The sequence below is a fragment of the Odontesthes bonariensis genome, chromosome 15, assembly GCF_027942865.1.
Source record: "Odontesthes bonariensis isolate fOdoBon6 chromosome 15, fOdoBon6.hap1, whole genome shotgun sequence".
NCBI lineage: Eukaryota > Metazoa > Chordata > Actinopteri > Atheriniformes > Atherinopsidae > Odontesthes > Odontesthes bonariensis.
Window position 1 is genome coordinate 15,321,718 of NC_134520.1, and position 27,995 is coordinate 15,349,712.

Here is a 27,995-nt window from a genome sequence, read left to right on the forward strand (position 1 = left end):
GGCAAATGCAAATTATACACAGCGTCTTAGTGTTATTATCCACCCTGAAGCCTTAAAGCACGGGAAGGGGGATTTGTTGTCAATAGGACATATAGGTAAATAATCCATTGAGTGTCCCGTGGGTGAAAGAAAAGCCTTGGCACAGAACATTAATTAGTTTTGTGGACCGTCTTAGGAATGTAATGGGGTTACAGCGAGGAACAAACGCACATATGGGCCATAAATACCTTCACAAACATACCATGCACACATTCACATTTGGTTACACATACGTGCACAGGTATGCCACTCACAGACGTACAGACAAGAAGAAGAAGAGAGAAGAAAAAAAAAAGTAATGTCAATGATCAACAGATGGTCATCTTGAGTTTTTTTTGTCTGGCAACACCTATATAGAATCTCTGTATCTTGGAATGTATTTACCAAAAGATGAGATTTGAACAGATGGAAACATCTGTTCAGGGAAACGAACATCTTGTCAGAAGAGTCAGAAGAATCTCTCATATTCTTGCTTTTTCCAATCGACGTTAGGCCTTGAGTAAGAATAGTGCTGTTGTCAGTATTTGCAATGAGGCTTGTAAGCTCTCCAAGTAGTTTGTAGTAACAGCTGGGTCTGACATGGAGAGCATGTACAAGGGCAGCCAGTCTGAAGAGAGGGAGGGGGCCGGAAGAAAAAGACCTGAAAAAACATATAGACCGAGGATCTTCACCTTAGTGAAGACACTGCATCCAACGGTGACACATGGCTGAACAGAGACAAATTGTTGAACAGGCGGCTGAGGATTGGACAATGCGACATATGAAATGTGTTTTGAAAAATTATCTTCTCTCGGACCGTTAACGTCATACACATTTTATATGTAAGTGATTTACAGTGGGATGGCACCACTTTCTGCTTTAAGCTAAGCCAAGAGCTGATTTAATGTGTTCTTCCTGATACTGAGAAATCCAATTTTATATTCAGCTGTTACAAAATAACTGGTTCCGCCTGGAATATGTCAACATTATAGCGCTGCCATCCACTATTTAGTTTGTCTTACAATTGTCTTGGACATAAAAGAACAGATAGTGACCCCTAAAAGCTCCATTTTATGCTCAAATTGCATTTTACTCTTCACAGTAACTATGGCTAATCTGTCACGTGGTAACCTCAAAGCACGTGGCGTCATCATGCAGGAAGGACTAAACAAATGCACAAATATGTCATTTATAATCTTGAAATACATTCACAGTACAATGGATGCTTAAAGGCTGAATTGGTAGCAGTGGTGTCACACGGGCCCTTGACGATTTCTTCGAGCCATTCCCAGCTTCATATCTGTAATTAATAACAGATGCACACGGATAATTAGCATATGTTTGGCACATTGGTACTAAACGGTCATATATTTGTGCATACTTCTAAAATATTCTGTCTATGTACATGTATGTTGAATTACATAATTTCTCAAAAAGAAACAACTGCCTGTGATGATCTGTAATAACGTGCACTAATTGCGTAATCCTCTTTGGATCTATTTTTTAAATCAACAAACGCTTGGCAGAGAGCAAACAAAGGAGGAAATCCTGCATCATAGCGTATTATCATGACATAGGCAACCTTTGAATGTGGCAGCTCATACCTCCTGTCAAATAGCAGTCTGATAGCTGCTATAGTTCGTAGGAAGCCTGTCATGCAGGCTAGAACACATCACCGGGTTATATCACACACAAGGATAAGCCTGTAAATGCACTATATAGGCGGCACGCACGACGCACACTGAGCTCAGTGGTGAGGCAAGCTGCTCACCTCGCTCCACACAGAGCCCCTCTCAGCTTGTAATAGTAGAGGCTTAGGTTTGGGTGGGGGAAGGGCAGAGGTGCACAGGTTTCTGATCAGACAAGAAAACTAGGCCAAGACCAACAATCCCTCTCCCTGTGGAGCCTCAGCCCCTCCTAAATGCTGCAACTTTGTTACAGGGCTGCGACAATCACTTGCCAGACTGTCATTAATGGCGAGTGATTTTCAGCCACAACACATGTATTTAGAGGCGTAACAGCTTCTCATAGCCGGGCTATGATTCATGCTTTCTTGCCCCTTTGGAAGCTGTCCTCCAATAAGAGTTAGAGGCCGAGGGTAGGAGCGGATAGATTGATAGTGTTGGCTGAGTGCCCATGCTCCGAGTCTATCTGTGCTGAAGGGGAGGAGACAGGGGGAATCTATCTGTTGTGCTCTCTGTGCTCGTGATAAACTGACTCCCGTCCAGCTTCTTCTCCCTATTACAGCTTGCCTGGCAGGAAAATACCAAAACTCACACAGAATTCCAACATGTTAAACAACAGGGAGGTGTGGGGAGGGTGATTTTTAAAGAGGACAATAACCCACAAGGTTATGCTATCCCTGCTCAGCGGTAGTTGGACAACATAAGCGAAACACACCAATTGTTTTGGAACAAGTTAGAAGAGCACATCTGAATTCAAACAAGGAACACGACAAACCAAGATTTCACTTCATCACAAATGGGACCATTGTCTGTGGAAAATGCAGTGTCCTTCTCCCTTATCCTCAAACTGTAATTCCCACCAAGCTCCACGGTTCAAAAGAAAATGAGTTTGAGGGATTGTCCGTGACATTAATCCTCCCATACACCACAGTTCTAGAGAGGATCCAGTACAGACAGACAAACAAACACAAAAGCAAATCAACAATCTATTTACTAAAGGAAAAGCTGAATCAACAATGTTTTTTGGCTTCTGTCTGCTCTCATTTGACAATGACTTTCCTGCCTTCCTCTGTTCTCTCTGGTGATTTTATGGGACCCCTCCCTACCATCTTGGATTCCCATTATTGTGCAGTTGTATGGGTACCCTTGTTCTACCACCCACGCTTCAGGTACGCTGAACAGAACACCGGCTTCCTGTTTACAAAGCTGGACAATTGAGACACCCACCACCCGGCAGTAGAGGTGTGGAAAAAAAGCAGATTGGGGACTATGGTTGAGGTAGATTTTATTTTTATTTATTTTTTTAGGGAGGGTTCAAGAGATGAAAAGGAAGTTGGAAATATGAAATGAATAAGACTCAGATAGTCGCAAGCAAACAGGGAAAGTGGAAAGAAGAGAGGAGTATGGCTACCTCTGTGGAAAAAAAAATCTCCTGCTCCACTCTGAAAATAATACAGTAGTCATATATCGAGAGGGAGGTGTGCGAAAAGTCACATGATAACAATCAGATCAGAGGCTGAATTGACTCTAAATCAATTGAAGTAGGCATGTCAGGGCTGCCCAGGACAGGAGGGGAAAGAGAGGGAGTGAAAGGGAGATAGATGCGAGCCTGTGTGGGGGAGGGAAGCGGAGATTGTTGGTGTCGTGGGAGCAGTGCAACAACAATAACAGCAGTGTGTGCATGCGTGTGCATGTGTGTGTGCGAGAGAGTGACAGGGTGAATGAGTTAGAGTGGAAGTGGGGATGTGTTATGGCTCACAAAAGTGATGAAATGACATCTCCTTTACTTCAGCTCACAGCTGCTATTGCAGCAAAGAACACACTGTTGAGATATCTGACCTTTTATTTTCTTTGATAGCTGCTGGTCAGAAGTGTCTGAATGCCTGTCATGTTCTCATCTAATTAGCTATATCTACAAGGTGACTCCAATGTGTCCACTGCAAGCAGATTTCTGCCTATTGATACTCGCATCATCTGTGTAATCTTCTTTTTTCGAGGGGTTTGCTTGGAAAAAAAACAAACAACAAATACATCGTCAAATGCAATGTTTTGACGGTAGTTCATCACACATTTGAAAATTCCCGAAATATTCTCAAGCTGCATTGCTATTATCAGATAGCTGTGTCTGTTACCTGAGCTAATTATTTAGATTATAGCTCTCAGGTGGGAAGGGAAATCAGATATGAAAACTTATGGTTATGAAAAAACGCAGGTTGAAGCTTCTCTTTTTCGTTGTTTTCTCTATTTCTTTCATCTCTTTTTCTCCTCCCCTCCCCCCTTTCTTTGCAGATTAGAATTCATTAGCAATCAAAGAGCCTCCAGAGAGCTCCGGTTCTTAATTACCTACTCATTTGCATTTTTGCATATTAATGACTGCAGGGTTTTGGTAGGGTTTTTGCCGCAGTGGTTTAAAGGCACCTCAGTCCTCAGCTCTCTGGGGAGGAGGAGAGATGGCCAGAGGCAAGGCTCCAAGTCTGTCCAATCCCCCCTCGATCTCTCCTGATGGGAGCTGGACAGAGTGAGGAACAGGGTGAGGTGTGTGTGTGTGTGTGTGTGTGTGTGTGTGTGTGTGTGTGTGTGTGTGTGTGGGGGGGGGGGGTGTTGTGTTGGCTGGGGGCATATGGGACGGATGGGGTGTGGTGGTGAGGGGGACGACAGGGGTGCACAGGTTAAGGGTCAATGTCCCTTATCAGCATAAGAAAGAACACATGTCTTCCACACTCCCTAATTGTTGTCATATTGAGCAATTTAAGCACCTGATCTGAGCAAAATATACCTCGAGAGAGACTGGAAATCTATACTGCAGAGATTGCTCACGTGGGCTTTATTGAGGACGGCAGCTAGTTTGGATGAAACTCATGTCCCACGGCGTGCAGAGGCAGGGGCATTTTATATCCCAGGAGAAGGGTATGTGATGGTGAAGCTTAGGCTAAAATGTGAGTGTTGCCTTTTTTTTTTTCCCCTTCTTATGGCAGCCCGTCTCCAAACGCTCGGGAATCGAGAGGCTCGTTTAGTGTGCATGCTAATGATGCTCGCTCATGTGCACAACATGCAAGCAGAAATAGTTGCACATGCATGTGTACACGCGCACAAATTCTGTGCATGCAAACATGCACAGACTGAGGGAATAATATCACAAGAGAGGCCAGACAACAGCTCCCAGGCATCTCCTGGCCCCCGAAGTGCTGCTGCTCCTCCTCTTATCCAATATGTTTTGACTGCAACAATGGTGTCTGAACATGGAAAATAACACCATATCCCACTGTGTTTTTAGACACCTTCTAAACATAACAATTAATGACCTGGAGCCCAAAAACATCTGGACAACAGGCTCAAGATGGCTGGATAAACCATCTTCAGCTCAGTGTGGTTTTGTCACATATTAAGTGTTGAAAGTCGGTTCTACAATAAGAAAAAGTCAAAGTGGCTGTTTTTCATGCAAACAATCAAAATGACAGCATTCCCCACTTATCAGGACGAGCAATGCTACATGAAAGACGCATGTATTTCTCATGCTGCAGCACTGAAAGCATACTCATACAGAGCGGGCTTAAGTCGACTTAGCCGCTATTAGTGGAGCATTATAAAATGTGTGTGTGTGCAGGCAAGGCCTGAAGACTGCAGCAATGTGTGGGCTGTTGGGGTGGGGTTAATGAGCTATTCTATGACCTCTGTCACCCCGCTGGATCGCCTCAGGGGAGCAGGCTGAGACAAACAGGAAGACAGGGTGACAACAAGCCTGTGGTTGTAGTCTGCCTCCGGACTGCGAATCAGAAGAAGTCCGGAGGCAGCATAGGTGGCCTCACCTCCACACAAGTATCTTTTGAAACCAAACCAAAGCTCATCAGATCCAACTATAGACTGGGCCAAAACACAGTGATGAAAATTCTTAATCGCCTGTACTGCGCTTTATTTATTTACCTATATTTTTGGTTCTCCCGAGGTATGATTTTGAACGTCAGTGTTAATGAACACGCATGACAGAGAAATGCACACGTCGTGCTGTCAGGCTCGATAAACAGTTGAATTGGGTGAATGCAAGAGACGGGATTCCTGCCTCCTCAAAGGATTATAGCAGAGATAATACTGCCATCTTCTGGTTAATCTAGAAAACTGTTTTTTTTTTTTTTTTCTTAAAAAAGGGAGCTCATGTCCGAGTCCAGAAAACAAAAACTCATCAAAATCATGTAATCCCCAAGAGTAACAATACTGCTCTAAAGGATTACATACCTTTGTAAAGCTTATATCGTGTTGGTTTTTTTGGGGGGTTTGATTTGGTGGTGTTGATGTTACTGTGATGAAAGGGGCTTTGTTATGTCAGCCACTCTTGTAATTCTGCAGTTTATGAGCTTATTTGACACAGTAATGCAACACGGTGAACACTAGAACTACAACACAGGGGGTACAAGACAATTTCTGGGGGTCACGACATTGTTGAGAAATAAAAAAAGGTTTGAATATCATGTAAACTGATACATTTTGGGCAATATTGTATAATTTATTTCAAGAATAGGTGACAGAGTGCGTCAGGAAGTCTCTAATTGGGGTCGCGGCCAGTAACGGGATCATTGTGGGGGTGTCACGGCTCAAAAAGGTCGCAAAGACCACTCAAACTATGTTAAGAAACAAAGATCCACACAAAACTTTGCAACCATTTTTTTTAATAGAAAGATTTTTTTTTATATTCTTTAAACCAGACAACCAGATGCCAGACATTTTTGGATATATTTAAAAAAAACAAAACAAAACAACAAAAAAAAAAAGGGACAAACAAAAGGACACAAAATGGAATTATATGGTTTAGACTGCGTGGATTTAGTGGTCTCATATACAATACTATTACTTTCCATAGCCATAAAAGTGCAAATTCTCTGAAAACAAAAATCACCAATTTTAACCCCTGCAGCTTCCAAACGATACAGACCAACAAAAGGAAGAAAAAAAAAACTATGCAAAGAAATATTCAACTTTTCAAAAATAAGGGTTATTTAAATATCCACACTGACTCACGTAAGGGGAAAACAGTCTGCTGCCCTCTGTAGGTATAAACATCCATTTACAGTATGTTACACGGTATGGCTGCAGTCCATTCACTGAGTAGTGAGCTAGTATTCTGCCACTTGGATACATTTGTGATACACAGAGAGGGATGTGGACAGCTCAGCAACAAGAAATAGGTTGAAAAATACAGAAAGAGGGAAACATGTAGGTCAGCAGTTTGTTTGCCTTATGTGAAGCAGTGTAGATCTAAATGTCCAGATTTAACAACTGGGTCACATTCTGCCATTCTAAAACTGTTTACCAGGGAAGAAAAAAAGAATCTCTAAATTTAATAATTTATAATAATCACAGTTACCTCTTAATCTATAAATAGTAGCCTGTTTCTTTTCTCCCAAGTTAAACCATTTACTGAAGCGCCTACAATGATCAGTATTACTCTACCGCTGTCATGATTTATTTGTCATGGACGTTAAGGCCAAAAGACATTTCTGCACTGATTTGCGACTGTAAGCTACGGTCATTTCATAATCATTTAAGCTCTGTATGGATACCAGATCCAGCCGTTCCCCACACGGTCGGGGTGTGAATTCAGAGAATCCGCAGCACATACAAACACTGCATGTTTAACATTCAGCACAGGCAGCCTTCTCAGAAAGCTTTGCAACTGTTATACAAGTTTGTTTTTGAAGAAAATCAAAATGACTTTTCTCTAAACAAGATCTAAGACAATGAGCAGAAAAGGGGGTTCGTCCTGTACACCCCCACCACCATTGTGTGACTATGCAGTGGGCTGCATAACAGTTATGATGGTAGTATGACAGAGATGGGTTTGTTTTTGTCCAGATGAGGTGGCAGCATGAGTCAACTTCATCGTAGATACCAAATATTCAAGTTTTCTTTCTTTTTGTGTTTCAATGATAAACATAATTCTTATTTATTTCTTTTTTGCATTTAAATAATCACCAGCACTGAAAAACCAGAAACAAAAGAACATTGACTGGGACGAAAAAAAAGAAAGAAACAAAAGACAAAAAATAAAAGCGGACAAAAATATTCAGGATGGCCTTTTCGCAAAGTGCTTTTGTTACAATCGCAGAAGCTGAAAAAAAGGCAGTTTTATAGCGATACGCTGGGGGACCCTTTGAGCTGTCCGTCAACATGCCTGTCTTTCACACATTAGAGGGATAGTGAGGCTGGACAAACCAAAATGTGGACCGTTTCCTCTCGCAGCCTCAGACTCGCATTCTTTGCACGTGCCGAAAAAAAAGTGGGAATCACAGTATGAAATTGTGGAATGTATCCTAAAATTGGTTTCAGGTGACTATAAACTGAGTGTCTCATCCTCTGTAGCTCATCCGCTCCCTCTCGTCAGCTCCCCTGCGAGGGGTGTATGATCTCTGATCAAAGGCCAGTCTGCAGCAAAGATGGAGACTTGACTTGAGAGAGGGGGAGAGCGATGGGAGTAAGAGACCATACAACCCTTCCCCCTGTGCTTTTCCCATCCCTCTCAAAACCATTACCCTCTGAATAAGACTCCCAAGTGGCTTCTTTTCCTCCGACAAACAATTCACTGGATCAATAACAGGTGGAGAAAAAGGTTGGCCAAAGCCACCTTACAACAATGGAAATGTTTGCGTCGTTTTTTTTTTTTTTTTTGGAGGGGCTATTTTGTTAAATATTGGTACGAACCGGACAGGAAAAGACAGACATAACACAGAGGCAGACACCATAAACTGAGCAGATACTTAAACCCAATGCATAGCAGTGTATTTTCCACCTGAGTAGTACTTAATAACAGAAGAGATCAGCAACAGTCTCTTCGTTGCATTTACGGAAATCCGTGGTAACCTCCTTTGAATTACATTTCTTATTGTGGCTATGCAATTCCTAGTTTGGCGAACCAACATTGAACCATTGCTCAGCAAACAGTCCATCAGCCGGGCTTCCTAAATGCATCCCTGAAAACAACACTCAGCCTTCCCCAACCACCCGTGTTTAATCCTCCTGCCTGTATGCCAACCTTTGTCCCCCCAGAGACTGAGCAAGACTCCAAGTGCAAACTGTCCTCTCTTGGCTCCGAGCAGCCAACAGACAGAAGCCTGCCTCTCTGAAGGACCCAGGGCTGCCTGTGGAAGTGCCAGAGCCACGCTGCGCATAGTGCCGTACTGCATATGCTGTGCTCGGCTTGCTGTGGCTCAACAGCCTGATGGAAAACGGCACAAGAAATCAGGTGTGCAGCGAAATGATGAAGCAAAGCAAGCAGTCCATTCCTGCTGCCATAATAACAGTCACCCAATCCAGCTTTGTTTGATTATTACAATTACCGTGGTATCTCACTCTTTGTTTTGCGGCTTTCTCAGATAGATTCAGCAAGGATATTTGATAACAGTGCAGGAAAAATAACATGTCGAGGTCAATTTGGGGGGGAAAAAAACAAAAACATTTGCAGTCAAGTTCGGAGACTGCTTCAGTGTAGCCTGTGTCAGAGTAACCTTAGTCTGGGGCTGAGGCTGGAGACAAACCAGTTGTGGAGCCATGGAGGGTGATAAGAGACACAGCTCATTTGTTTAAGAAAGCTAATTCCATCAATCCAAATCAGAAATGCAGCAAAAATGTTTCCAGTAAAAATAATTTGACAAAAAGCAATGAGCTTTTCCAATTCCTAAGGCACACTGATGCCCTTGACGCTGCACTGTCCTCAGCCCCACACTGCACAATACGACAGTCAGGAAACATGTAACATGACAAGCATAGCGCCACCCGGACAAGGCCACAAAGTAACAGTCCGTTTCAATTTGAGATCATTTAACCTTCTAAGAAAGTAAACTGGAAGTTAAGCAGTTCGACAAAGATCCAAATCACGAACAGCCTTTCAGCTCAAAGCTGTTCTTACACAATAGTTACCAGCCAGCAGTCTGAATGTATGGCATAACTCTCATCTTTAACGTAAAAAAAGAATCAGTGACAGTATCTCTGTCGCCTTGACACGGAACATCTCAGCCATCGGATCACAAAAACTGAAATGTTTGCAGATAAGCTTCACCGTTTGTCTAAATGTTGTTTATTTGCAATATCTCTTAAAATGGAAAGAATGATGAAAAGGATTTCTACACCGGGAATCTCTTCAACAGTCGTCAGATTAAACAATAAAACTCTGGTAATCAAACATAAGATTGGTAGCTTAAAATGCCCAGTGATGTGAATAAAAGCCTTTTAATTTTTCTGCTTTGGTATTTGTTGTTTCTGGATGTCTGTATATCTAATATACTGTACATGATTATTGTAAAGGAGGGCTTGGATGGACTCTTTATGAGACCATTGAGTGTTGACCACACAGCTCTGTGCTCATGGAAACTCGCAGGCCTTTCTGAGGTCTCCTGTCCTTCTCCCATAAGCAGGACGAGGACATTTTAACATTAGTGCAAACTGTTGCTCTCTCAGCTAAAGCACCATTTCCAGTGCTATCAGGCTTTTTATCCATAACCCCACCCAAGCACCCTTTTACCCCACCCTCCTGGCACAGCATCCCAAAACCATGACCCCCAACAGACGCACACTTGCAAACACACAAACTCGCACACACACACTTACAGCCATGAAAAATTGGAGAAAAAAAAACAAAAAAAAACAGCTGTAGCACAACATGTTATTTTAAGAAAAAACAAATGTAGACAGACAGATAAAGCTACGCCTCCTTAAACCTCGGATTCTATTCTCCACAAAGATACTAATAGTGAGAGGACGCAAACTCAAGTAAATATCCGTATCATTCCACACATTTCTCTGCATATGTATTCAAGAGGAGGGCATCTGTGTGTGGCTTAGTCAAGGAGGCCCACACTGGCTAAATAACAGACATACTTTCAACAGCTCTTGTCTACAGTGGACTAAGAAGAAGAAGAACAAAAAAACTTTGGTTAATCAACAGACAACATTTGGGGAAACATTTAAGGTCCAATGAAGATGGCTCACACTCTTTGTCAGGTAGAAAATTCTGCCACACCAAGAAAAAGTGGGTTGAAACAGTCCACGCCGAGTACCACTGCTCATAAAGATCACAAACCAGTCAGACGTTAGATCACCCAGCCTACACTGGTCTGCACGTGGGAGCAAAAAAAACGTGCAACAGCAACCTCGGCCGTTACTGTAACGAAGAAGCAAAAATAGAAACTCAAACTCCCGAGACGTAGCCAACCCCTGACAATGACCGAGAAGGGTAAACAAAGAGCTTTGAGAAGCGACATCAAAAGGGCTGCAAAGTAAGCGGGCAACTTTCCAATGTGTTCTTTTACAATATGGCATTTTTGCTTCTGTGGTACCGTGGACCTATTATCACTGTGGTTCCTCTGAGAACACACATAGTTTTGAGAGTAGCTGGCGAACAGATGGAGTAGACGCAAAGTTTGTTTATCCAGGGTTGTCCTGAAGCCCTGCAGCCTGCGAGCCAGCAGTGCATGCTTGTGCACACGCACACAAAAATGAAAAGCATGCATGCACACATACAGACACACACAAACTGCCCCTTCTTCTTCTTCTTCTTCTTCTTCTTTTTCTTCTGCGTCTACCTGCTCCTTTTTGTCCCCCAACTTTACATTAAGACATGAAGACAATCACTAACTGCTAACTTCAAGTGCATTCAGTTACATGGATTAGTCTTTTTAAAAAACCAAATGTGTGTAAATGAACCTGCCAAGATTATTTTGTGGCGATCTAAACTTGTATAACATCCTGGTTTGATCCTTTGCATTTTTTTTTTTTTTTGCATTTTTGTTTTTTTATTGGACCATGTTTTGTTTTTGAAGCTGAAAAACGAGCTTAACTTCAACAACAAAGACAGGAAAAAAAAGGACTGATCTCATTTACAACCGATTTGTTTCAAAGTACCCGTTTCATGACAAAACTACCCTCCCCAGTAACAAAGTGCATTCACAACCTGCCTCTTACCAATCAAGGTGTAATAAGACTGACAGCACTACCATGGAATTAACTAAGTGGGCGAGGAGGGGGATCATGTGCATACCACCCAGACTCAAAGGCTTGTTGTGATAATGTGGAACAAACAAACAAACAAACAAACAAACACAACAAAACAAGCTGGATTTGGAGTAAGACAGCTTGTTTTTGTTTTTTTTAAGACTAACAAACCCAAAATCGATGGAATCACTGACAATTTTCAGACTGATACTTGTGCTCTGATGTGTTCCACTTCTCTACAGGATACCTGGACCAAGCGTGTGTGTGTGTGTGTGTGTGTGTGTGTGAGACAGAGAAAGTGCACTAGGGGCTGGCAGCTCAGGGTGCATGTTTGAACAGGCTGTGGCTGACTCACACAATGATGATGTGGCCAGAGGGACCCTGGCTGTCACACACACACACACACACACACACGCACGCATGCACGCAAAGCACATGTACATGTAAACACACTCCCACGGTAAACTGCCAGCACCAGGCGTCCTCCACACAGTAACACCAAGCTCTAATATAATAATATCCCCTCCAGGCGGGTTCGGGGGCATTAGAGGACTACGGAGGCAGAGAGAGGGAGAGTAAAGGCCTGATTTGATCCCCTCCTGCCTGGAAACGTGGCTGAGCTGGGGGAGATTATTTTTTTTGGAATGCAACAGACATTGTGAGATCCCCCTCCCCTTCCCTTGTTCCCCTCCCCCATCAACCAGCTGCAGCTGCACTCCTATTTGGCCTCTCAACTTGGACAGGTATTTATTGCTCTCTTCATCATACAGGTTGCCTTATGGTTGTGTGGTCCCTTGGGCAAAATGAATGGAATAACAATGATACATAAACCGCCTTTCATTCCCTCCCCGACACCAACCCACTACCTTTAAATATACCCCTCACTAGCTCTGTTGGATATCTTTAGTAAAGCTGTGCAAACATAGAAAAAAGGTGCTCATCTATCTCTTCTTCGTACTCTTTGTCACTCTCGCTCCCTGCCAGTCCTTTAACCTGCGGTTGGTTAAATGCTACCCGCGCCTTGTCGCACAAGGACAGATTCCGAAAAACTGCACAAAGTTAAGCACATTCATTCATTCGACATCCTAATCCTTTGGGCAGGAACTGTACATATCAAGTGTTAAGTTTAGGACAGATGGGTTGACTAAATGGTTTTTCTTTTCTCATCAAACATTCACACAGTTTTTTGTTTTTTTTTTCATTCACCCACAAGCTTCACTCTGTGAGAAATATGACATCAAGCCTAATAGGAAAAAATGTGATTGGTAAGTACACCTCAGCAAGAGGGGGCCAATGTCACATCACCACCTGTTATATATATATATACACATGTATACAATTATAAAGTGTCAAGTACCCAAAGCAGTCAACAAAATGGAACCAAAAAATAAAAAGAATTAAGACAAATCAAAAGGAAAAACAAAAAATGCTGACATTGCAGGGTTGTGAGGGATAAGAGGCAACGTAGTAAAGCCAACAGATACATTGACAATGGTAGTGCTTCAAAAACACAAACCCTCCACCCCTCGTATTCCCTAATCCTGCGAATGGCGAGCCCCCATTAAACTGGATTTGACTCGACAAGAATTTGTTTTTCAAAAAGACAAACTATAGATTTTTAAAATGCAGTTTTTTTTAGTTTTTTTTTTTTTAGAGTAAGTAACACTTCAATCAAACCCTTGCCTGATTCTTTCTGGAACATTTATAGAAGAAAAACTGTTGCATCAAAACTGTGGTGAGTTTTCCTTGCATATACCATATTGCGGCAATTTTGTTTCTATGGTAACTGTACATTTCAGACCTGCAAAAGAATAGAAAAAGTCTTTTTTTTTCTTTTTTTTTTTAAATCACTGGGAGGATTTGTCCTCGCTTCACCCGTACAGCAGCCAGAAGGTGCATGACAGTCACCTTTCTAAGAGCTTGAAGGCTGTGAGGACAAAACCAATAAAAATCTTAAATCAACTGCATAGTTGCTCAGTTTCTTTGTATCTATCATACATTTGCCTAAGCTCATATGCCAATGTATAAAACCCCTATTACAAAGAAAGAAATGGCCCAGAAAGTGGATGTCATGGGTGTGTGATTTGAAGCGTTCTTTGCTCTTTAACAAATAAACCAACTCAAGTGCTTGCAAGACTACTCTGTTTCCTAAAGTAAAAGGAGAAAGAAATATAAAGATTAGATTTTTGTGACACCCTGATTTGGTTTATAGAGGAATAGTTAGTTGTTTCGTCTTTTTTTTTTTGTTTTCTAAATTGCCTTTGCATGTTTTTTCTCCTCTGTTTGCTGGCCTGTCTCACAGGCCATGCAGAGTGACTGGGGTGTCCAGCAGTGTTCTTGTGGAGCCTGCAGTCTCAGGGCCCTGCCTCCCCTGCTAGCTCCTGCAGCTGAGGACTGTGTGCAAGTGCTCCAGCGGCACCCTCCAGCTCGCTTGCTGGGGACGCCTCAGAGCGTCGCCTTCCCCTGATGGTACGAGGCTCTGGCCCGGTGTCGGAGCCGGGGCTCAGCAGGCCTTGGGGGGCCTCCAGGAGCCCTGGCTCTCTCACCCGAGGTTTTCTGCCACGGCGGGAGGGGATGCCGTTGCAGCCGTCCTTCTTGAGGTGGCGGTGCAGGTGATCCGAGCGCACAAAAGTCTTAAAGCAGCTTGAGCACTGATAGGGGCGCAGGCCAGTGTGTACACGCATGTGGTTCTTCAGGTCGTAGTTGTGAGCAAAGGCAGCTCCACATTGTGTACACAGGTAAGGCTTCTCTCCTGTATGCTTCCGCATATGAACCTTGAGCTTGTCCTGTCTTGAGAGAGAAAAATAAACATTGAATGAGAATACAGACAAAAAAAAATTCAAATGCACTTGAGGTTCAAATTCCTATTATCGGACTATACACATTCACATCTTTATCACTTAATAGGAAATCATTCGCTACATCACAAACGAATATATAATTAAATTAATTTTCTCACATACAGCGTTCAATTTAATGCGCTTTGGCTGATTTAATTTCCTATTAACAGTCATCTCTTGGATCTCCTCCAATTCTGTGATGGTAACGGGTCCAACCGAGGTGAGGCCATAAACTTTATATTTTTATCTATGTGACTGTACACACGAGCACAATGGTGGAGCGACACGAAAGCTCAATGTTCGCCGTGTCAGTTGGCATTTTTACTATTTCTGTTAACCTTCATGCGAGGACAACAGGATAATAACTGACAGGTCAACAAACTTTTGAGTCTATTGCCGAGAAGTGCCGAAATATAAATCAGTGTGGAAAACACAGTCAATTCGGAAGCTTAGTTTGATCTCTCAGAGCCACATTTTGACTGTTGTAACGTGGATACATTTTATGTGGATGAGGATGGGTCACATTTAAGGAACGCTGATCTCGAGTTCAACAACAATTACATTATGGTTATATCAAAATGTTACATACCTAATCTTATTACTTTCTGGAAAATCTTTAACTTGAAGTCGCCCACTAAACTTTATCAGGCCACCTTGGCCTTCATCTGACTCTTGTCCTTCCCTCCCCCCTTTGAGCCCTTACTATCTCTCTAGCTTCCGAGCTCTTAAATCATCTAACCTTTCTAAAACGAGGGCAGAGGGCTCCTAAACAAACAAGTGTAGTTTAGACAACTTCATTTGAACACACACATGCCATGTAAGTTGTCATGTAAGTGGATTAGCTGCCACACAAGCAACCCTCGCTGGTCTGTGCAAACAGTGCTCCAGATATGAAAAATAACAAAGGAGCATGTGTGTAGGTGAAGAGAAACACACATATGCTCAGACTGAAGACTCGGAACAACGTGGCACACTGACAGACGTGAATTATTTAAAGGACAGGAGTGATTTCTTACTGTGCAAGGCGAACCCTTAACCCTGATCAAACAGGATTAAGATTACAATGCCCCCTTCCCACGACGGGCCAAATTTAGCTGGAGGGTTAATTTGGATTGGTCTTCCCTACCCGCCATGATGAAATAAGGTTTCTGTATATTTCAAGACTATTGTATCTATTTCCAGAAAATCCAACTAATCAATTAATTAAAGGGATGATTTCAGGGAAAGGGAAAGACGACTGAATACGAGGAAACGGTGTGCACCAAAGTCCTCATATGATGGCAAGCCACATTTTTGTGGTTTCTAAGTGACACATGGCAGATTTCATTCGAATGGTAAAGGAGTGACACAGAGAAAGGATAGGGTGGTGTAGATACTCCGCTGTGGGCAATAATCAACATAATCACAGATCAAAAGTTCACATTACTGTATTGGAGCACAAAGCACCATCTAGGGCCTGCAATCCCCCTCTGTATCAGAACACAGCACTTTATGGCAGCTGTCTACTAGATAACACTACCATGGCACAGCCTTCTTTTATAGGACCCCTATGTTAAGATTCCAGGACTTTGCCATGTGGGCTGTCAGCATAAAACTGAATTTTATAACAATCAGGCCCCCTTTCTCAGAGTAGAATCATTCAACATGTCATTATGACTAGGCACTTGACAACAATGTGGAATTGATAAAATAAAATACAAATCTGGTTAGTGAGCAGTCAGTCCATGAACAAGGTAAAGATTTGGAAACAAACTCCCCTGCCTCTAATGCACAGCTAAGGTGGTTAGTGCTAATACTCCAGTACTTGGCTTTGTGGTGTTTCTCACTGCTGGGCAGGTTGCCTACACTGCCAGGTCCAAGATTGTTAGTACATGTGACATGAGGTAGTCCCTTCATCAAATGGGCTTACCTGGTAAAGCGCACTTTGCAGATGGCGCATTCATAGGGTTTCTCTCCTGTGTGCGTTCTGATGTGGCGGGGTAGCTTGCCTGCACCTTGAATGACCTTCGAGCATATGGGGCACTTCTGGAAGGCCTTAGAGCGCATCTTCCTCTCTCCTCCACCCCCGCTGCCTCTCTCGCCAACCCCCCTCTCTCCTCCTCCTCTGTTTTGGCCTGTACTGCCTCGTGATAACCATGGCGACGGCACTCCCTGTGTTACAGCAGCAGAAGCTGCATCCTCATGCTGTGTGCTGCTAAAATAATTCAAGTAAAATTCCATGTCGGGATCGTCCCCATCTCCCTGTTCCTCTCCGGTTGTAGCGCGCTCCTTCTGCCTCTCGATGGAGTCCATCATTTGCTGTAGGAGGGCACTGGCTGAACCCCTCTCCCTCACCATCACCTCCCTACAGCCATCCTCCCCTTCTGTGTCCTGCCCTTGCCGGGACTCAGAGGGGAGGTAGAAGTGACCGTTTTGAGATGAAGGGTAGTACGACGACCCCAGGAATGCTCCGTTGCCCTGCACCGCCTCTCCGTCCTCATCTTCCTCTTCATCCTCATCCTCCTCCTCTGGTTCTTGTGCTTGGGGCTGGGACAAGGCAAGTGCCAGAGGGGAGTAGTACTCACCGGGGCCAGCAGGAGCCCCGTTGCTAGGGGCGCTCCCATTACCATGATTAAAGTGCAGGTGTGTGGGCAGGTCCCTGAGCTCCGGCGTGCTGCAGCTGCTGCTCCAGTGTGCCCCTCTCTGGAAGTACTCCAGATACTCCCGGGCCCGCACCCGGTTCCCCTGCTCCTTGCCTCCTCTGCCTTTACTCTCTGCATCTTCATCTCCATCTTTTCGCTCACTACCCGCCTGGAGAAAAATAACAGTGAACAAAGAAAGTGAGTGAGAGGGGTTCAGAGTAACGAAAGGATGAACAAAAAACAGAAAGTAACAAACAGTCTCAAAGTAGAAAAGAGGAAAAAACATGATAAAAAATAAAAATGAGCCAAACTCATCAGCTAAGGAAGGCTAACTCAGAGAGACGTTCATGTCCAACTGTAAGGCCTTTCAGCACGGACAGATCACAATTACAGTATCCTGTGTGTGCACCGAAGGGGCCACTAGGCTCATGGATATAGGCATGTATAATTAGAAAAAAATAAATAATTAGCAAAACACATGACAATTTATACAAAAGAGGCCTATGTAATATTTTCACTGGTACATTCCCTAACTTGTAGAAAATGGTGTGTTTGATTAAATGTAACAACAGATAACTGGACAAATTGACCCAGTGGGACTATGAACTGTGATATTAGAGCCTGACGAGTGATTATCACATGATATCTGGTATTATGTATTCGGACACAGCATATCACAGCTATGCTTGATTGTGTTGAAGAGGAGCTGCGAGTTGCTGTGTCTTTGGTCTGTGAAAGAGCATGCTGTCTCTCCACAAATGCTGTTGGCTCAGCATGAGTAAGTGTTGAACTTAACCCGAGCTGTGGGTGTGTGTTTGGCATAGTGAGAGACACTGATAAAGGCCATGATGTAAGCCTGGGTATGCTGACTATTTAATGAGGTGGATGGCACGATGACTGTATACCCCATTTTTATTATGAATAAGCCAGAGGAACATTATCAATCCAGTTCAACAAAACATCTACTCAGAGTTCCCATGTTCAGATTGTTCAGATTCAGGATTGTTCATGCTGCAAATAAACTATTAACGCGTGTTGATAGCTTTTTAATAGTGTTTTACCGGCGGGGAGAGCACTTTGGTGTCCAGCAGGTGTGTACAGACATCCTGGACGGGTGAGATTTCCAGGAGGCGTGCAGCAGCAAGGATGTCAGCCACGCTGCTGTGACTGACTGTCAATGTGGCTGTGTAGGCAAAGTCCAGCAAAGCTCCCAGCACCTCTGCCGCCACAAAGTCGATGTTGTAGATGTTCTGTTGGTCGGCGGCGGCCCCTGAAGTGAAGAGCTTGTGGAAGTAGGAGCTGCAGGATGCCAGGACAGAGCGGTGAGCTGGGAACTCCCGGTCCTGGGTAACCAGGAGCACGTCACACAGCAGCCCACTGAGCCGCTGCTTGTTCAGGCTTCCCAGGACGTCTGCGCTGTGTTCAGGGAAAGGGATCCCCACAGGGCCTTCTTCTGCCTCTCCTGCCCCTCCTCTCCCTCCCCCTCCTCCACCACTCGCTGTCCCCCTGAGTCTCCTTCCGCCCCTCCCGCCGGCTCCTGACGACATCTTCCACCAGCCTGCCGCCGAGCCGCCTAGCACAGCCCCCACCCGTGTATCCGTCCTGCCGTCTGTCCGTCTGCCTTTCTGAGGGGAGAATAGTTGAAGAAAGGGAAAGGAGACAAGGAAAGGATCAATAACACATCAGTTCATATATATTTTTTTTTATGTGGGTACAGTAAGAGAAGGGAATATTGATTTACTGTCTCTGAAATATGTACCAGTATGCAAAGTAAACTAAATTTCATGTAGGTCACAATTGAAAAATAAAATATGAAGCATGTGGAAGGTAGTGTAAGCGCACAGATTCTAGCTCTCTGTGGCAGAATAAGTATCTCTGGAAAAAATTGCAAACATTTACACAAAGTTGGAACATATCAGGATGATTACCAAATAGTATCTATGAGTCATCAGATAAAAGTAGCTGGACAATGAGCTTTGAAGAAACATGCAAGAAATATATTCAAAAATGTTATTTTGGCAACATCTTCAAAACTGCAATGACAATAAAAAAGATTTATGACAACAGCTGTATAATATTACACATACAGCATGCAGGTGATTGATGAATACTGATAATTGGTCTGATATGAACATAATTTCCCATCTATATTTGTGACTACTACACCCTTATGACCTCCATCCAGCTATACAATGTGGTGATTTCAGTCCATAAATGAATCTTTGTCATTAATCCTCTATTTCTTGGCAATGCAAAAACTTCTGCTGTTCTAATTTACAAAAAACTTCTGACATTTCTGATGAAAATATATACTTTCATAACCAAACCATCCATAACAAAACCCTTTATCACATGTTCCTTTAAAAAAAAAAAAAAGGAAAAACAAAAAAATAAAAGGCCCAGTTTGCCTTGTAAGAAAGTAGCTTAATTTCATCTGTGTGTCTGACCTGCAACTGAACTTCACAGTGAATATTTTGCATTTGACTCCTTTCAGCTGGACTCAAGAGCCTTGAGACAGTGTCTTAGGTAAGTGGAAAAAAGCCATATGGTAACACCACAGTTCTGCACATCACAACTGCTCAGAATTTATTTTAAAACAGGTCGACTGATACAGCAGGAGTTACAGAAAGATAAAGTGTAATAAATTAGTTTCTGAATAAATAGCTCACACCATGCATTTGCTCAGGCTTTTAGCCAGGCAAAAATATAACAAGAAGGTTAATCATTGTGTGAAGATATTTATGTACTATATACACATATGTGTGTGCAGGTGTCTGGGTGCCTGTTTCCTTGTATACATGAATACATTGATGGGTGTGTTCATGCACTTGTGCAAGAAATCAAGTAAGAGGTCGTGGAGGAAAGATAAGCAGAGGGCTGTGGGGATCAGAGTGCATGCTGGGAGCTGGGCTGAGCAGCCTAGGCACTTTGTGTCAGTTGAAAACCAGGGAGAGAAGCAAGGGAGGTGGAGGAACAAGGGGGGAGAGGAGAGGGTGGGGGGGTTGCCAGAGCAGACCCTGTGGAAAAACTCCACAGGAGGAGGAAGAGGACACGCAACAAGCTGCAAGGGAACAGTATTAAAAAGGGAGGTTGTCAATCTGGTCTGAGCTGGTTACCCCACCCTGTCCTGTGTGCCAAGTTTCAGAAAAGTCCTGTCCCCTCGCTCACGTGTGTATGTGTGGTGGTGGTGGGATTAAAATGATCGACTGAAGCCCTTCGGAGTGGGAGGGGGGTTTCGCTAGAACAAGCCATCCTCAATTTGTCTATCAGAACACTCCCACACAAATGAATACAGAAACATCAATAAAGCACACACGCACATAAACACATATGGGACATCCCCACTGTCCAACTCTCCTCCCCCCTTCTCCATCTGCCAGGCAGACCCAGCAGGGGGCAACACTGCAGGGATGCGTTAAATGTGTTGCTCTCGACAAGATTCGAAACACTCCTTCAGATCAATCTTCCTTGGTATGTTTGTGCGTGACAACCCACCACCAAACCTGCCTAACCTGGCTGCCCCTCCTCTTTTGTTCAACGGCGTTAACATCTTTCTTTTCCTTCTTTTCTCCAATGCTGTGCTTTGTTCTGCCCTTTACAAAGAAGTGCCTATCCGTCTCTGCACCTGCGATATGGCAACATGTCATATTTGCCCACAGGTCAGAGTTAGGTTTACCCTGACCTCTGCCATTAGGCAAGCAGGAGAGTGGAGCAGATGTTTGTTTCAGCTTCTCATCCTTCACTAAATGGGTCAGAGAATATTTTTATTCAGCCAAATGTTACAATGGAGACAACATACAGATATAAGCCTGCACGTTCGACTAACCATGGTAACGCAAATACACAGCTGTTTTATTTCACAGTGAAATGTCTAATTGTTCCACATTTCTCTTAACTCAGTTTTGTCAGGCAACTAACCACAAAAAAAAAAAAAACGTCTTGAAAACACTGCCAAAGACTTTTACAAAGCTCTCCTGAGAACAGACTGTCAGGCATGGCAAGTGCAAATTTTATTACCCAACCTCTCATCTGAATACGTTGAGGGAGGGGAGGGGAGATGAGGGCAAAGACAAAGAGAGATGACACGGGAGTCAGGGAGAGCAGAGTGAGAAGGAAGGAACAGCAAGAGACAGGGCGGCCACATGGCTACCGGTCATGTCCTTCACAGGTGGAAACAGATCTCTGTCAGGCCATGCAGACCCGAGCCAACCTGCTTTTCTTTAACACGAAGCTCTACAGCACCTGCATGGGAGCAGGCATTACTGCAAGCTTGCGTTGCACACCATCCCCTAGCGTACACAGCTGACCCTGGGTTACGGCTTTGTGGGGTAAAGACTCTGAGCTGAGAGGAGATAAAACACACAAACACACATGCATCAACATGCGCACATACACAACTTGTTTCAGTGCCAATGAAGCATGGAGGGACTACACTGCATACAGGAGCCACCTGTCCCTAAATAAACTTGCAAAGAACACTAGGAATAAGGAAACACAGTGCCACAAACCTGATCCTGACACCTCCTCTTGGCTTGAAACATTCCTTATCACTAATTCATGCTTGTGGGTGACAAGGCCGGCAGCCCAGCACAAAGCAGTACTGCAGTTGTCCGTGTCTGTGGCGTTCCACTTTCAGGAAAAGGCCTTCTCTCAATGCTCAGTCCATGAGCGCCCAGGCCTGCTTTGCAAGTCAAACTGCTTTAACACAGGGCCGACCTATCCCTTCTCCGCCCGCATCACCTTCAACGTCCCTCTGCCCCTTCCCATACATAGGATCAACGGTCTCGTGTAAAAGCACTTTCTGTTTTGCAGTTATTTCGGCTGACCACACAGAGCACGTGTCGACATCTGCTGAGACAGTTATACCAAACTCGCTCGTCATTCACAGAGTAGAGCAGGACAACGGGATGTGGTGGGAATTAGTAAGAGTCGTTTTTATTTTGGCTAACATGTATCATCTAAGGAACGTCTCCAGAATTTCCACTCTCAAAGTATCTCTATCTTTGCCTAACACATACCAGTCATACCTAAATACAACAGAGCAAACCGTGTTAACCCTGTATAACCTCAGATGTTTCCTCGACAAGGAAATAAATGGATTATTAAGATTCTTTTTCAGAACAGATAACAATCTGAACTTACCTTGAAAAGCACCCTTTGAAGTGACAGAATTCTAAAGCAAAGATTCCATCTCCCTGTGTCCTTTATAACCATTACACATCTTTCACTTTCTAACTCCTTAAACTTAAAAGCAAGAAAATGTGCGATTTGCCTATGCAAAGACCAACTTTAAGAGAACTAAGACAGCAAATATACCTGGATCACCATTCCCTGACCTGTTAGTGGAGCAGTCAATGAACACAGAGCAGTTGTTGATTCTAAAACAAACACCTTGTCAAGTGTTATCAGCTTACAACGTTTACAAGAAATAAATGTTACTTCATGCATTCAGTAACTCATATGCTAGCAAATACATTAACACCAACACCAGAACTGAATAAAACCTCAAAATAAAAGTAAAAGAATTTTTGGGCCCTCTGATCTCGTCTATGCTTGCATAACAATCTCTTTATTATTTCTCTTTCCTCCCTCGTCTTCATCTCACAAAGTAACTCAACTGTTTTTCTCTGGCAACAAGCTCGCCACTGGTTGCAAGAGAATCATCTTGCTCAGGTCAAGTAGGTTCAAGGTTGGACCGAGAGGATATTTGAAGATAAGTAAAATGGGGAGGGGGGTGGCAGTTCTTCGGAAATGTGGATTTTGACTAAGTGCCACGGCTCAGTGACTCATTGCCGCCAGTAGTGGAAGGAAACCTGATTGGACATATTGGGAGTGAAGCAGGAAGAGGGCAAGTGACTGATAAAACTAAAGTTGCAAGGGCTGGTCTAGCCCTGGCAGCTTTCACTAGAAACTAACCAGGAAGTGCTGCCAAAACACAGACACAAAGCCAGAGAAAAGGTAGTGGGCGAGGCAGGGCGTTAAGCTTACTTACATGCTCACTCATAACTCCTGAGCACATGGCGGCCAAGGAATCCAGCTCAGATGTCAATGATAAACTCACGACATCTCCTTCAGGTACCTGGTGTAACCTGCCACAGTAAGAGGAAAGGCCCTCTGGTTGGGCAAAGTTTAATTTGAGGAAACTGGCTGGGGGGGTTTATGGTGTTCTTACAGTATGTTCTGTGCCACCAGACAGCTGCTGCTGCAACTAAGAAAAGTTCTCAATCTGTTTGAGAATTTTAGTATAACTTTCAGAGCCTCTTTATGGACATAAGCTTGCAAACATGAAAAGTGCAGAAGAATATAAACAAAAACACTGGAATCAACAACATAAGTAAATTACTGCTTTGGCAACTTTAATAGTCATTTCTGGCTCTGGTTTGATGTGATGTTGCTTGTAATTACATTTACTCTCACATTTTCTCGTCCATATGTACACGATGCAAAGAAAATATGCGTGTTCCTGCTTCTGTGGTAACTCCACGTATACACATGATTTCAGCCTTATCACCTTTTTAAAAAAATATATATACATTAAGCTTTAACTTCTAAACTACTTCATTTTCCTCCTTTATTTTATTACAGTTACATTTTAGTGCCCAGTTGACTATTTGGTTGAATCAGTTAGCACATGTTACCAACCAGGAAGTATAACAAAACAGCTCGCCAGTTGGTCAGTCTGCAGCCCAGTGTGGCCCAGCTGCCCCACTCTGTGCATGCGCAGTCCAGCAGGGAAAGAGGACTTCCTGTGAGTCTGTGGCAGGCGTGTAACAGAACCCGCTCTGTTATCAGATGACCAGCTCTCTGCTTGCTCGATCTCTCTGTCCCTACTGTCTGACCCCCATCCACCCACCTCACCCCCCCTTCCTCTCATCTGTCGCTCTCATCTCATCATTGCTCCATCTCTGTCTTAGACTGCACAGCATAGTATCCACCACATCACCCACTTCCCCTTTCCACTGCTGAGGACGCAAAGCTGCGTCGACCCACCCACCTTCCCCTGTTTGCCACCCTTCAACGCAAACCCACCCATCTTCTCTTTTGTTTCACTGCAGACCCAGTCACTTCACAGAAACGTAGCCTGTCAAATTGGTCACATATCAAGTCACTGACTGGTTTGCCTTTCTTCTAAATTAAAAGGAGCTTTGCGCTATAATACTTCATGTCAATATAACAATAAACATTTGTTGTTATTTTGTAACAATAAAATACTCCCGCAAATCCCACTGTTTTATACTAATCAATGTTTTTTTTCCCACCAATACCCTGGAAAAACCTCAATGACCTGTATTTCAAGTTTTATTCCTTCTCTGAAAAACATCCCAGACCTCACTCTCCTACTCTAATTTGATCAGGTTGTGTTGGCCTCTCCATAATAAATGTCCCAGAAGGGAACAGAAGAAGCCCCTTTACTCCCCCTAGTCTTCAGCACAACAACAGAAAAACAACAGAGAGGGGTCTGTCTGTCTAGCCAGGCTGGAAGCTGTGGTATACTAAGCAGCTGACCAGGGGAACCAAACATTAGGGGGAAGTGAAGCTGCATTCACTAAGGAAGAGGCTGATGAAATGATTCAAACTGTAAGAAAATGTTACAACCTATATGCACATTTGTGTGTAGAACAGCAGCACAGCACCGCTGTTTGCTACGAAATACAACCGAATTCCACCGCGTGAGCCACAATAGATCATTTAACCACATAAAAAAAAACTATGAGCAAGCATAATCTGACAGCTACATGTAATACATTGTATACAGCCATCTTTTAAACCCAAAATAAAGCCTCAAACTGCCACGGCGACATAACGAAACCTGTCCTCTCAGGCTGCCTGAACCTGCTAGTTTCAGGCCATAGTGGTGTAGGCACAAACATACAGGAATATCAAACTGTATTCAGCCTCACCGCCAAATTGATGGGTGGTGTCTTGGACCTGCCCACAGCCACTGAAGTCCCCTGCAATTCCACTGGAGTCTATTGTTGGTAACACTGACGTGTACGCATGTGCGCACACAAACACACTCACACAAACACATATGGCGTCCTAGTTTAACCTCTTGCTGGAATGTAGTTGAAATTACTGTTTTTTTTCTTTCATAGTGGCACATAAGAAAGGGCTAAGAGTGTAGCACATGTAGCAGACAATCTTTACTGTAGCTCATATACTTTGTGACACTGAACTGATTTAAAAAAAAAAAAAAGGAATAACTTCATCTCTTGCCTCCTTCTGAGTAGCATTGTGAACACTTTCCCAGCATTTGGGCGTCTTCATGTACTGTGCTCTTCTTTTACCCTCTCTGTGCCCGCACGTTTAAAAAACGAGTTTAACAAGTATGCAAAGCCAAAAAAAATATGCATCTGGTTATCGAGGAGTGCAGTCAGGGCTGCTGTGAAGTCTTTAAACGATGAGCCAAACAACAAGCGTTTTACATGGAAGGCGAGATCACTATCTGCTTTCTGCAAGATGCTGTTGAGGATGGGGGGTGAGCACCCCAAAGGAAAAGTTGTCATAAGATTGACCGTGGTGTGCGTAGCTACAAAAAACTTCAATCAATCTGCATGCGAATAAGCTGAGTGGTGCACAAAGTTACCAGAGCTAAAGTTTTATTTTACCATTGCATGGACTTAGCTGGGGCTACCAGTGAACTGGGGCATTCGCAAGATGTGTCACATATTCTCCTCCTTGTTAAGAAGAGATGTCACTAAGTGAGTTGTCTCAAACTATTACTCAGCACCCCACCTGTATCCTGTCAGCTACAAGCATGGTTCGTCTGCCACAGTCTAGCAAACTATCCGATTTGGTGGTTTTCGTGGTGTCATTTTAATGCCCTGAAAAAAGCAACAGCACAGGATGTGCAGATGTCTCCATCTTCTCACACAACTAGTAATAGCAACAATGCCCCTTAATCACAGTAGACTAAACCACTGAAAGAAAACGCAAAAGCACAATTAGCCTGAATTTCCAGAGTTAAAAAAGAAAGTTTTCATAATGTGAAGAAAAACTTCAACACAGTGGGCGTTTCACTGAGCAGTGTTTCATGCAGCACCTTACCATCTGCACTGACCTATTTGTCATTCCCTCTTTTATTTGCAACTGGGTCAAGAACTCTGAACTCTATCAAGACCCTCCTTTACCAACAACATGCAGTGGTATTTTTTTTTTTTCCCCAGTCTGTCTCTCAGTCACAGTCTAAAGACACAGTGTGTGTATGTGCTTACCAAATAGGCAGTAAATGTTTAGCGGGCTCTATCTGCCTCCCTGTGCCTGCCGGCCAGCTCTGCTGCCTATGTCTCTGGGCAGGGCTAGAGCATTACCAGACAGGAAACTTGTGAGTGGCCCTAGTCATGCAGGCAAGCCCTTGCCTGATCCCACACAAACACCTACCCCCCCATCCTATCCCATCCCATCCCATCTACCACCACCGCCACCCTACCCCCATCTATTTTCAGCCCACAACTCAGCTCCGCATCCCCTCCTCTCATTGGCCGGTCTGCAACTCACTCACCACACCTCCTCGTTGGGATAGGCTGGCGGCTGTTCCCTTTCCTGGATGGCCGAGGGCAAGGCACTCTGGGATACAGAGTTCTGAAACCCCATGTGACCTGGTTTACAGCCCCCACTGTGGACTACGAGTCCCAACTCTTTCTGCCCTTACCACCCCCACTATCTCGAAGTCAGCTCTAACGTAAGCACTCAGGACTGAATTATACACTACAGTATGTTGCTAGCAGGCTGCCAGGTATTAAAGTACAGACCAGCCATCAAACAGGGCAAAGCTTCGCTAGGAAAAAAACCAAAACAAAATACATTTAGCTTCAACTGTTTCAGGAGTACTGAAACATTACACACAGAGTCCTTCCTCAGCTTACACTCTTGAGACAATTCAGACATACTTAAAACTCCTGACCTAAATTGACTTATTTCCATTCTAAATAGTATAATACCACCACAACATGCCCTGCGCACACAGAACACAACATTCCCCGTACTGAGCCTTTCTGTCACTGCTGTCCCGAAAAGTTGTTGTCATTGCATGTGCCTTGTATCAATATAATTATTTTTTGTTCCTCCTTCTCTTCGTTCAGTACACCCCTCCACCCCCCCTCTCTCTCAAGAACCCCTCCACTCCTGCCCCCACCTCCTGTAAGTGCTTCCACCTGCCTGAAAAGTTAATGCCTTGAAAACATCAAATAAACTTTATCTTAAGATTCCCCAGAGGGAAAGAAGCTGTACAGAGGAAGTACTTTAAGAAGAATTTCAAAAAAAAAAAGAGGAACCTTGACTAGGGACTGCTGCGACCCACCTCTCCTCTCCGGCCAACCCCCCCACCCTGCTCTCCTTTCTGGCCCCCTCCCTCATTCCTCCCTCTCTCCTGTCCTCTTCTGCCCTGCTCCCCCTGTGTTCGACAGGCCCAGGGCAGACAGAGGGGGGATGACAGGGTGCATTTAGCTCACCTGCGATGGCCGTGGTGGTGCTTGTTGTGGGTTAGCTCAGCCCTCTCCTCTCCTCCTCTCCGGAGCTCTCTATCTCCCTCTCACTGTTGTGCAGCTTAAAGCCCCGTATGCGCTAACCAAGCAGCAGCAGATCAACTCAATTCCCTTCCTGGTTTCTGGAGGGCAAAGAGGTCCCTCCCTTTCTCTCTCCCACACACACTCACACTCTCTCTCTTAAAGACACAGCGTTCACCCTTTGCCTCTCCCCCTCCTCCCCCTGTGAAGCAAAAGTAAAGTGGAAATTTCTTTGCACCATAAAGTGGACGGCTGTAAAAGTCAAAAACTGTATCAGATATGACACAAATGATTAACCCATGTCTGCCCACTCTGCAGTTTCAGTGACTGTCATTCCTCCATATGGACACA

The 27,995-nt window shown here is 43.9% G+C and overlaps 1 protein-coding gene across 1 annotated transcript; it reads right to left on the reverse strand.

The window, feature by feature from the left end:
* Window positions 1-6,347: 6,347 nt before the first annotated feature.
* zbtb7a (zinc finger and BTB domain containing 7a) lies at window positions 6,348-27,735 on the reverse strand. The gene is made up of 4 exons (XM_075485166.1): window positions 27,591-27,735; window positions 18,201-18,764; window positions 16,428-17,308; window positions 6,348-14,468 (listed from the first exon to the last, which is right to left on the reverse strand). Exons 2-4 carry the CDS (start codon window positions 18,684-18,686, stop codon window positions 14,033-14,035), a joined length of 1,803 nt encoding a protein of 600 aa, XP_075341281.1. The 5' UTR covers window positions 18,687-18,764; window positions 27,591-27,735; the 3' UTR covers window positions 6,348-14,032.
* Window positions 27,736-27,995: the final 260 nt, after the last annotated feature.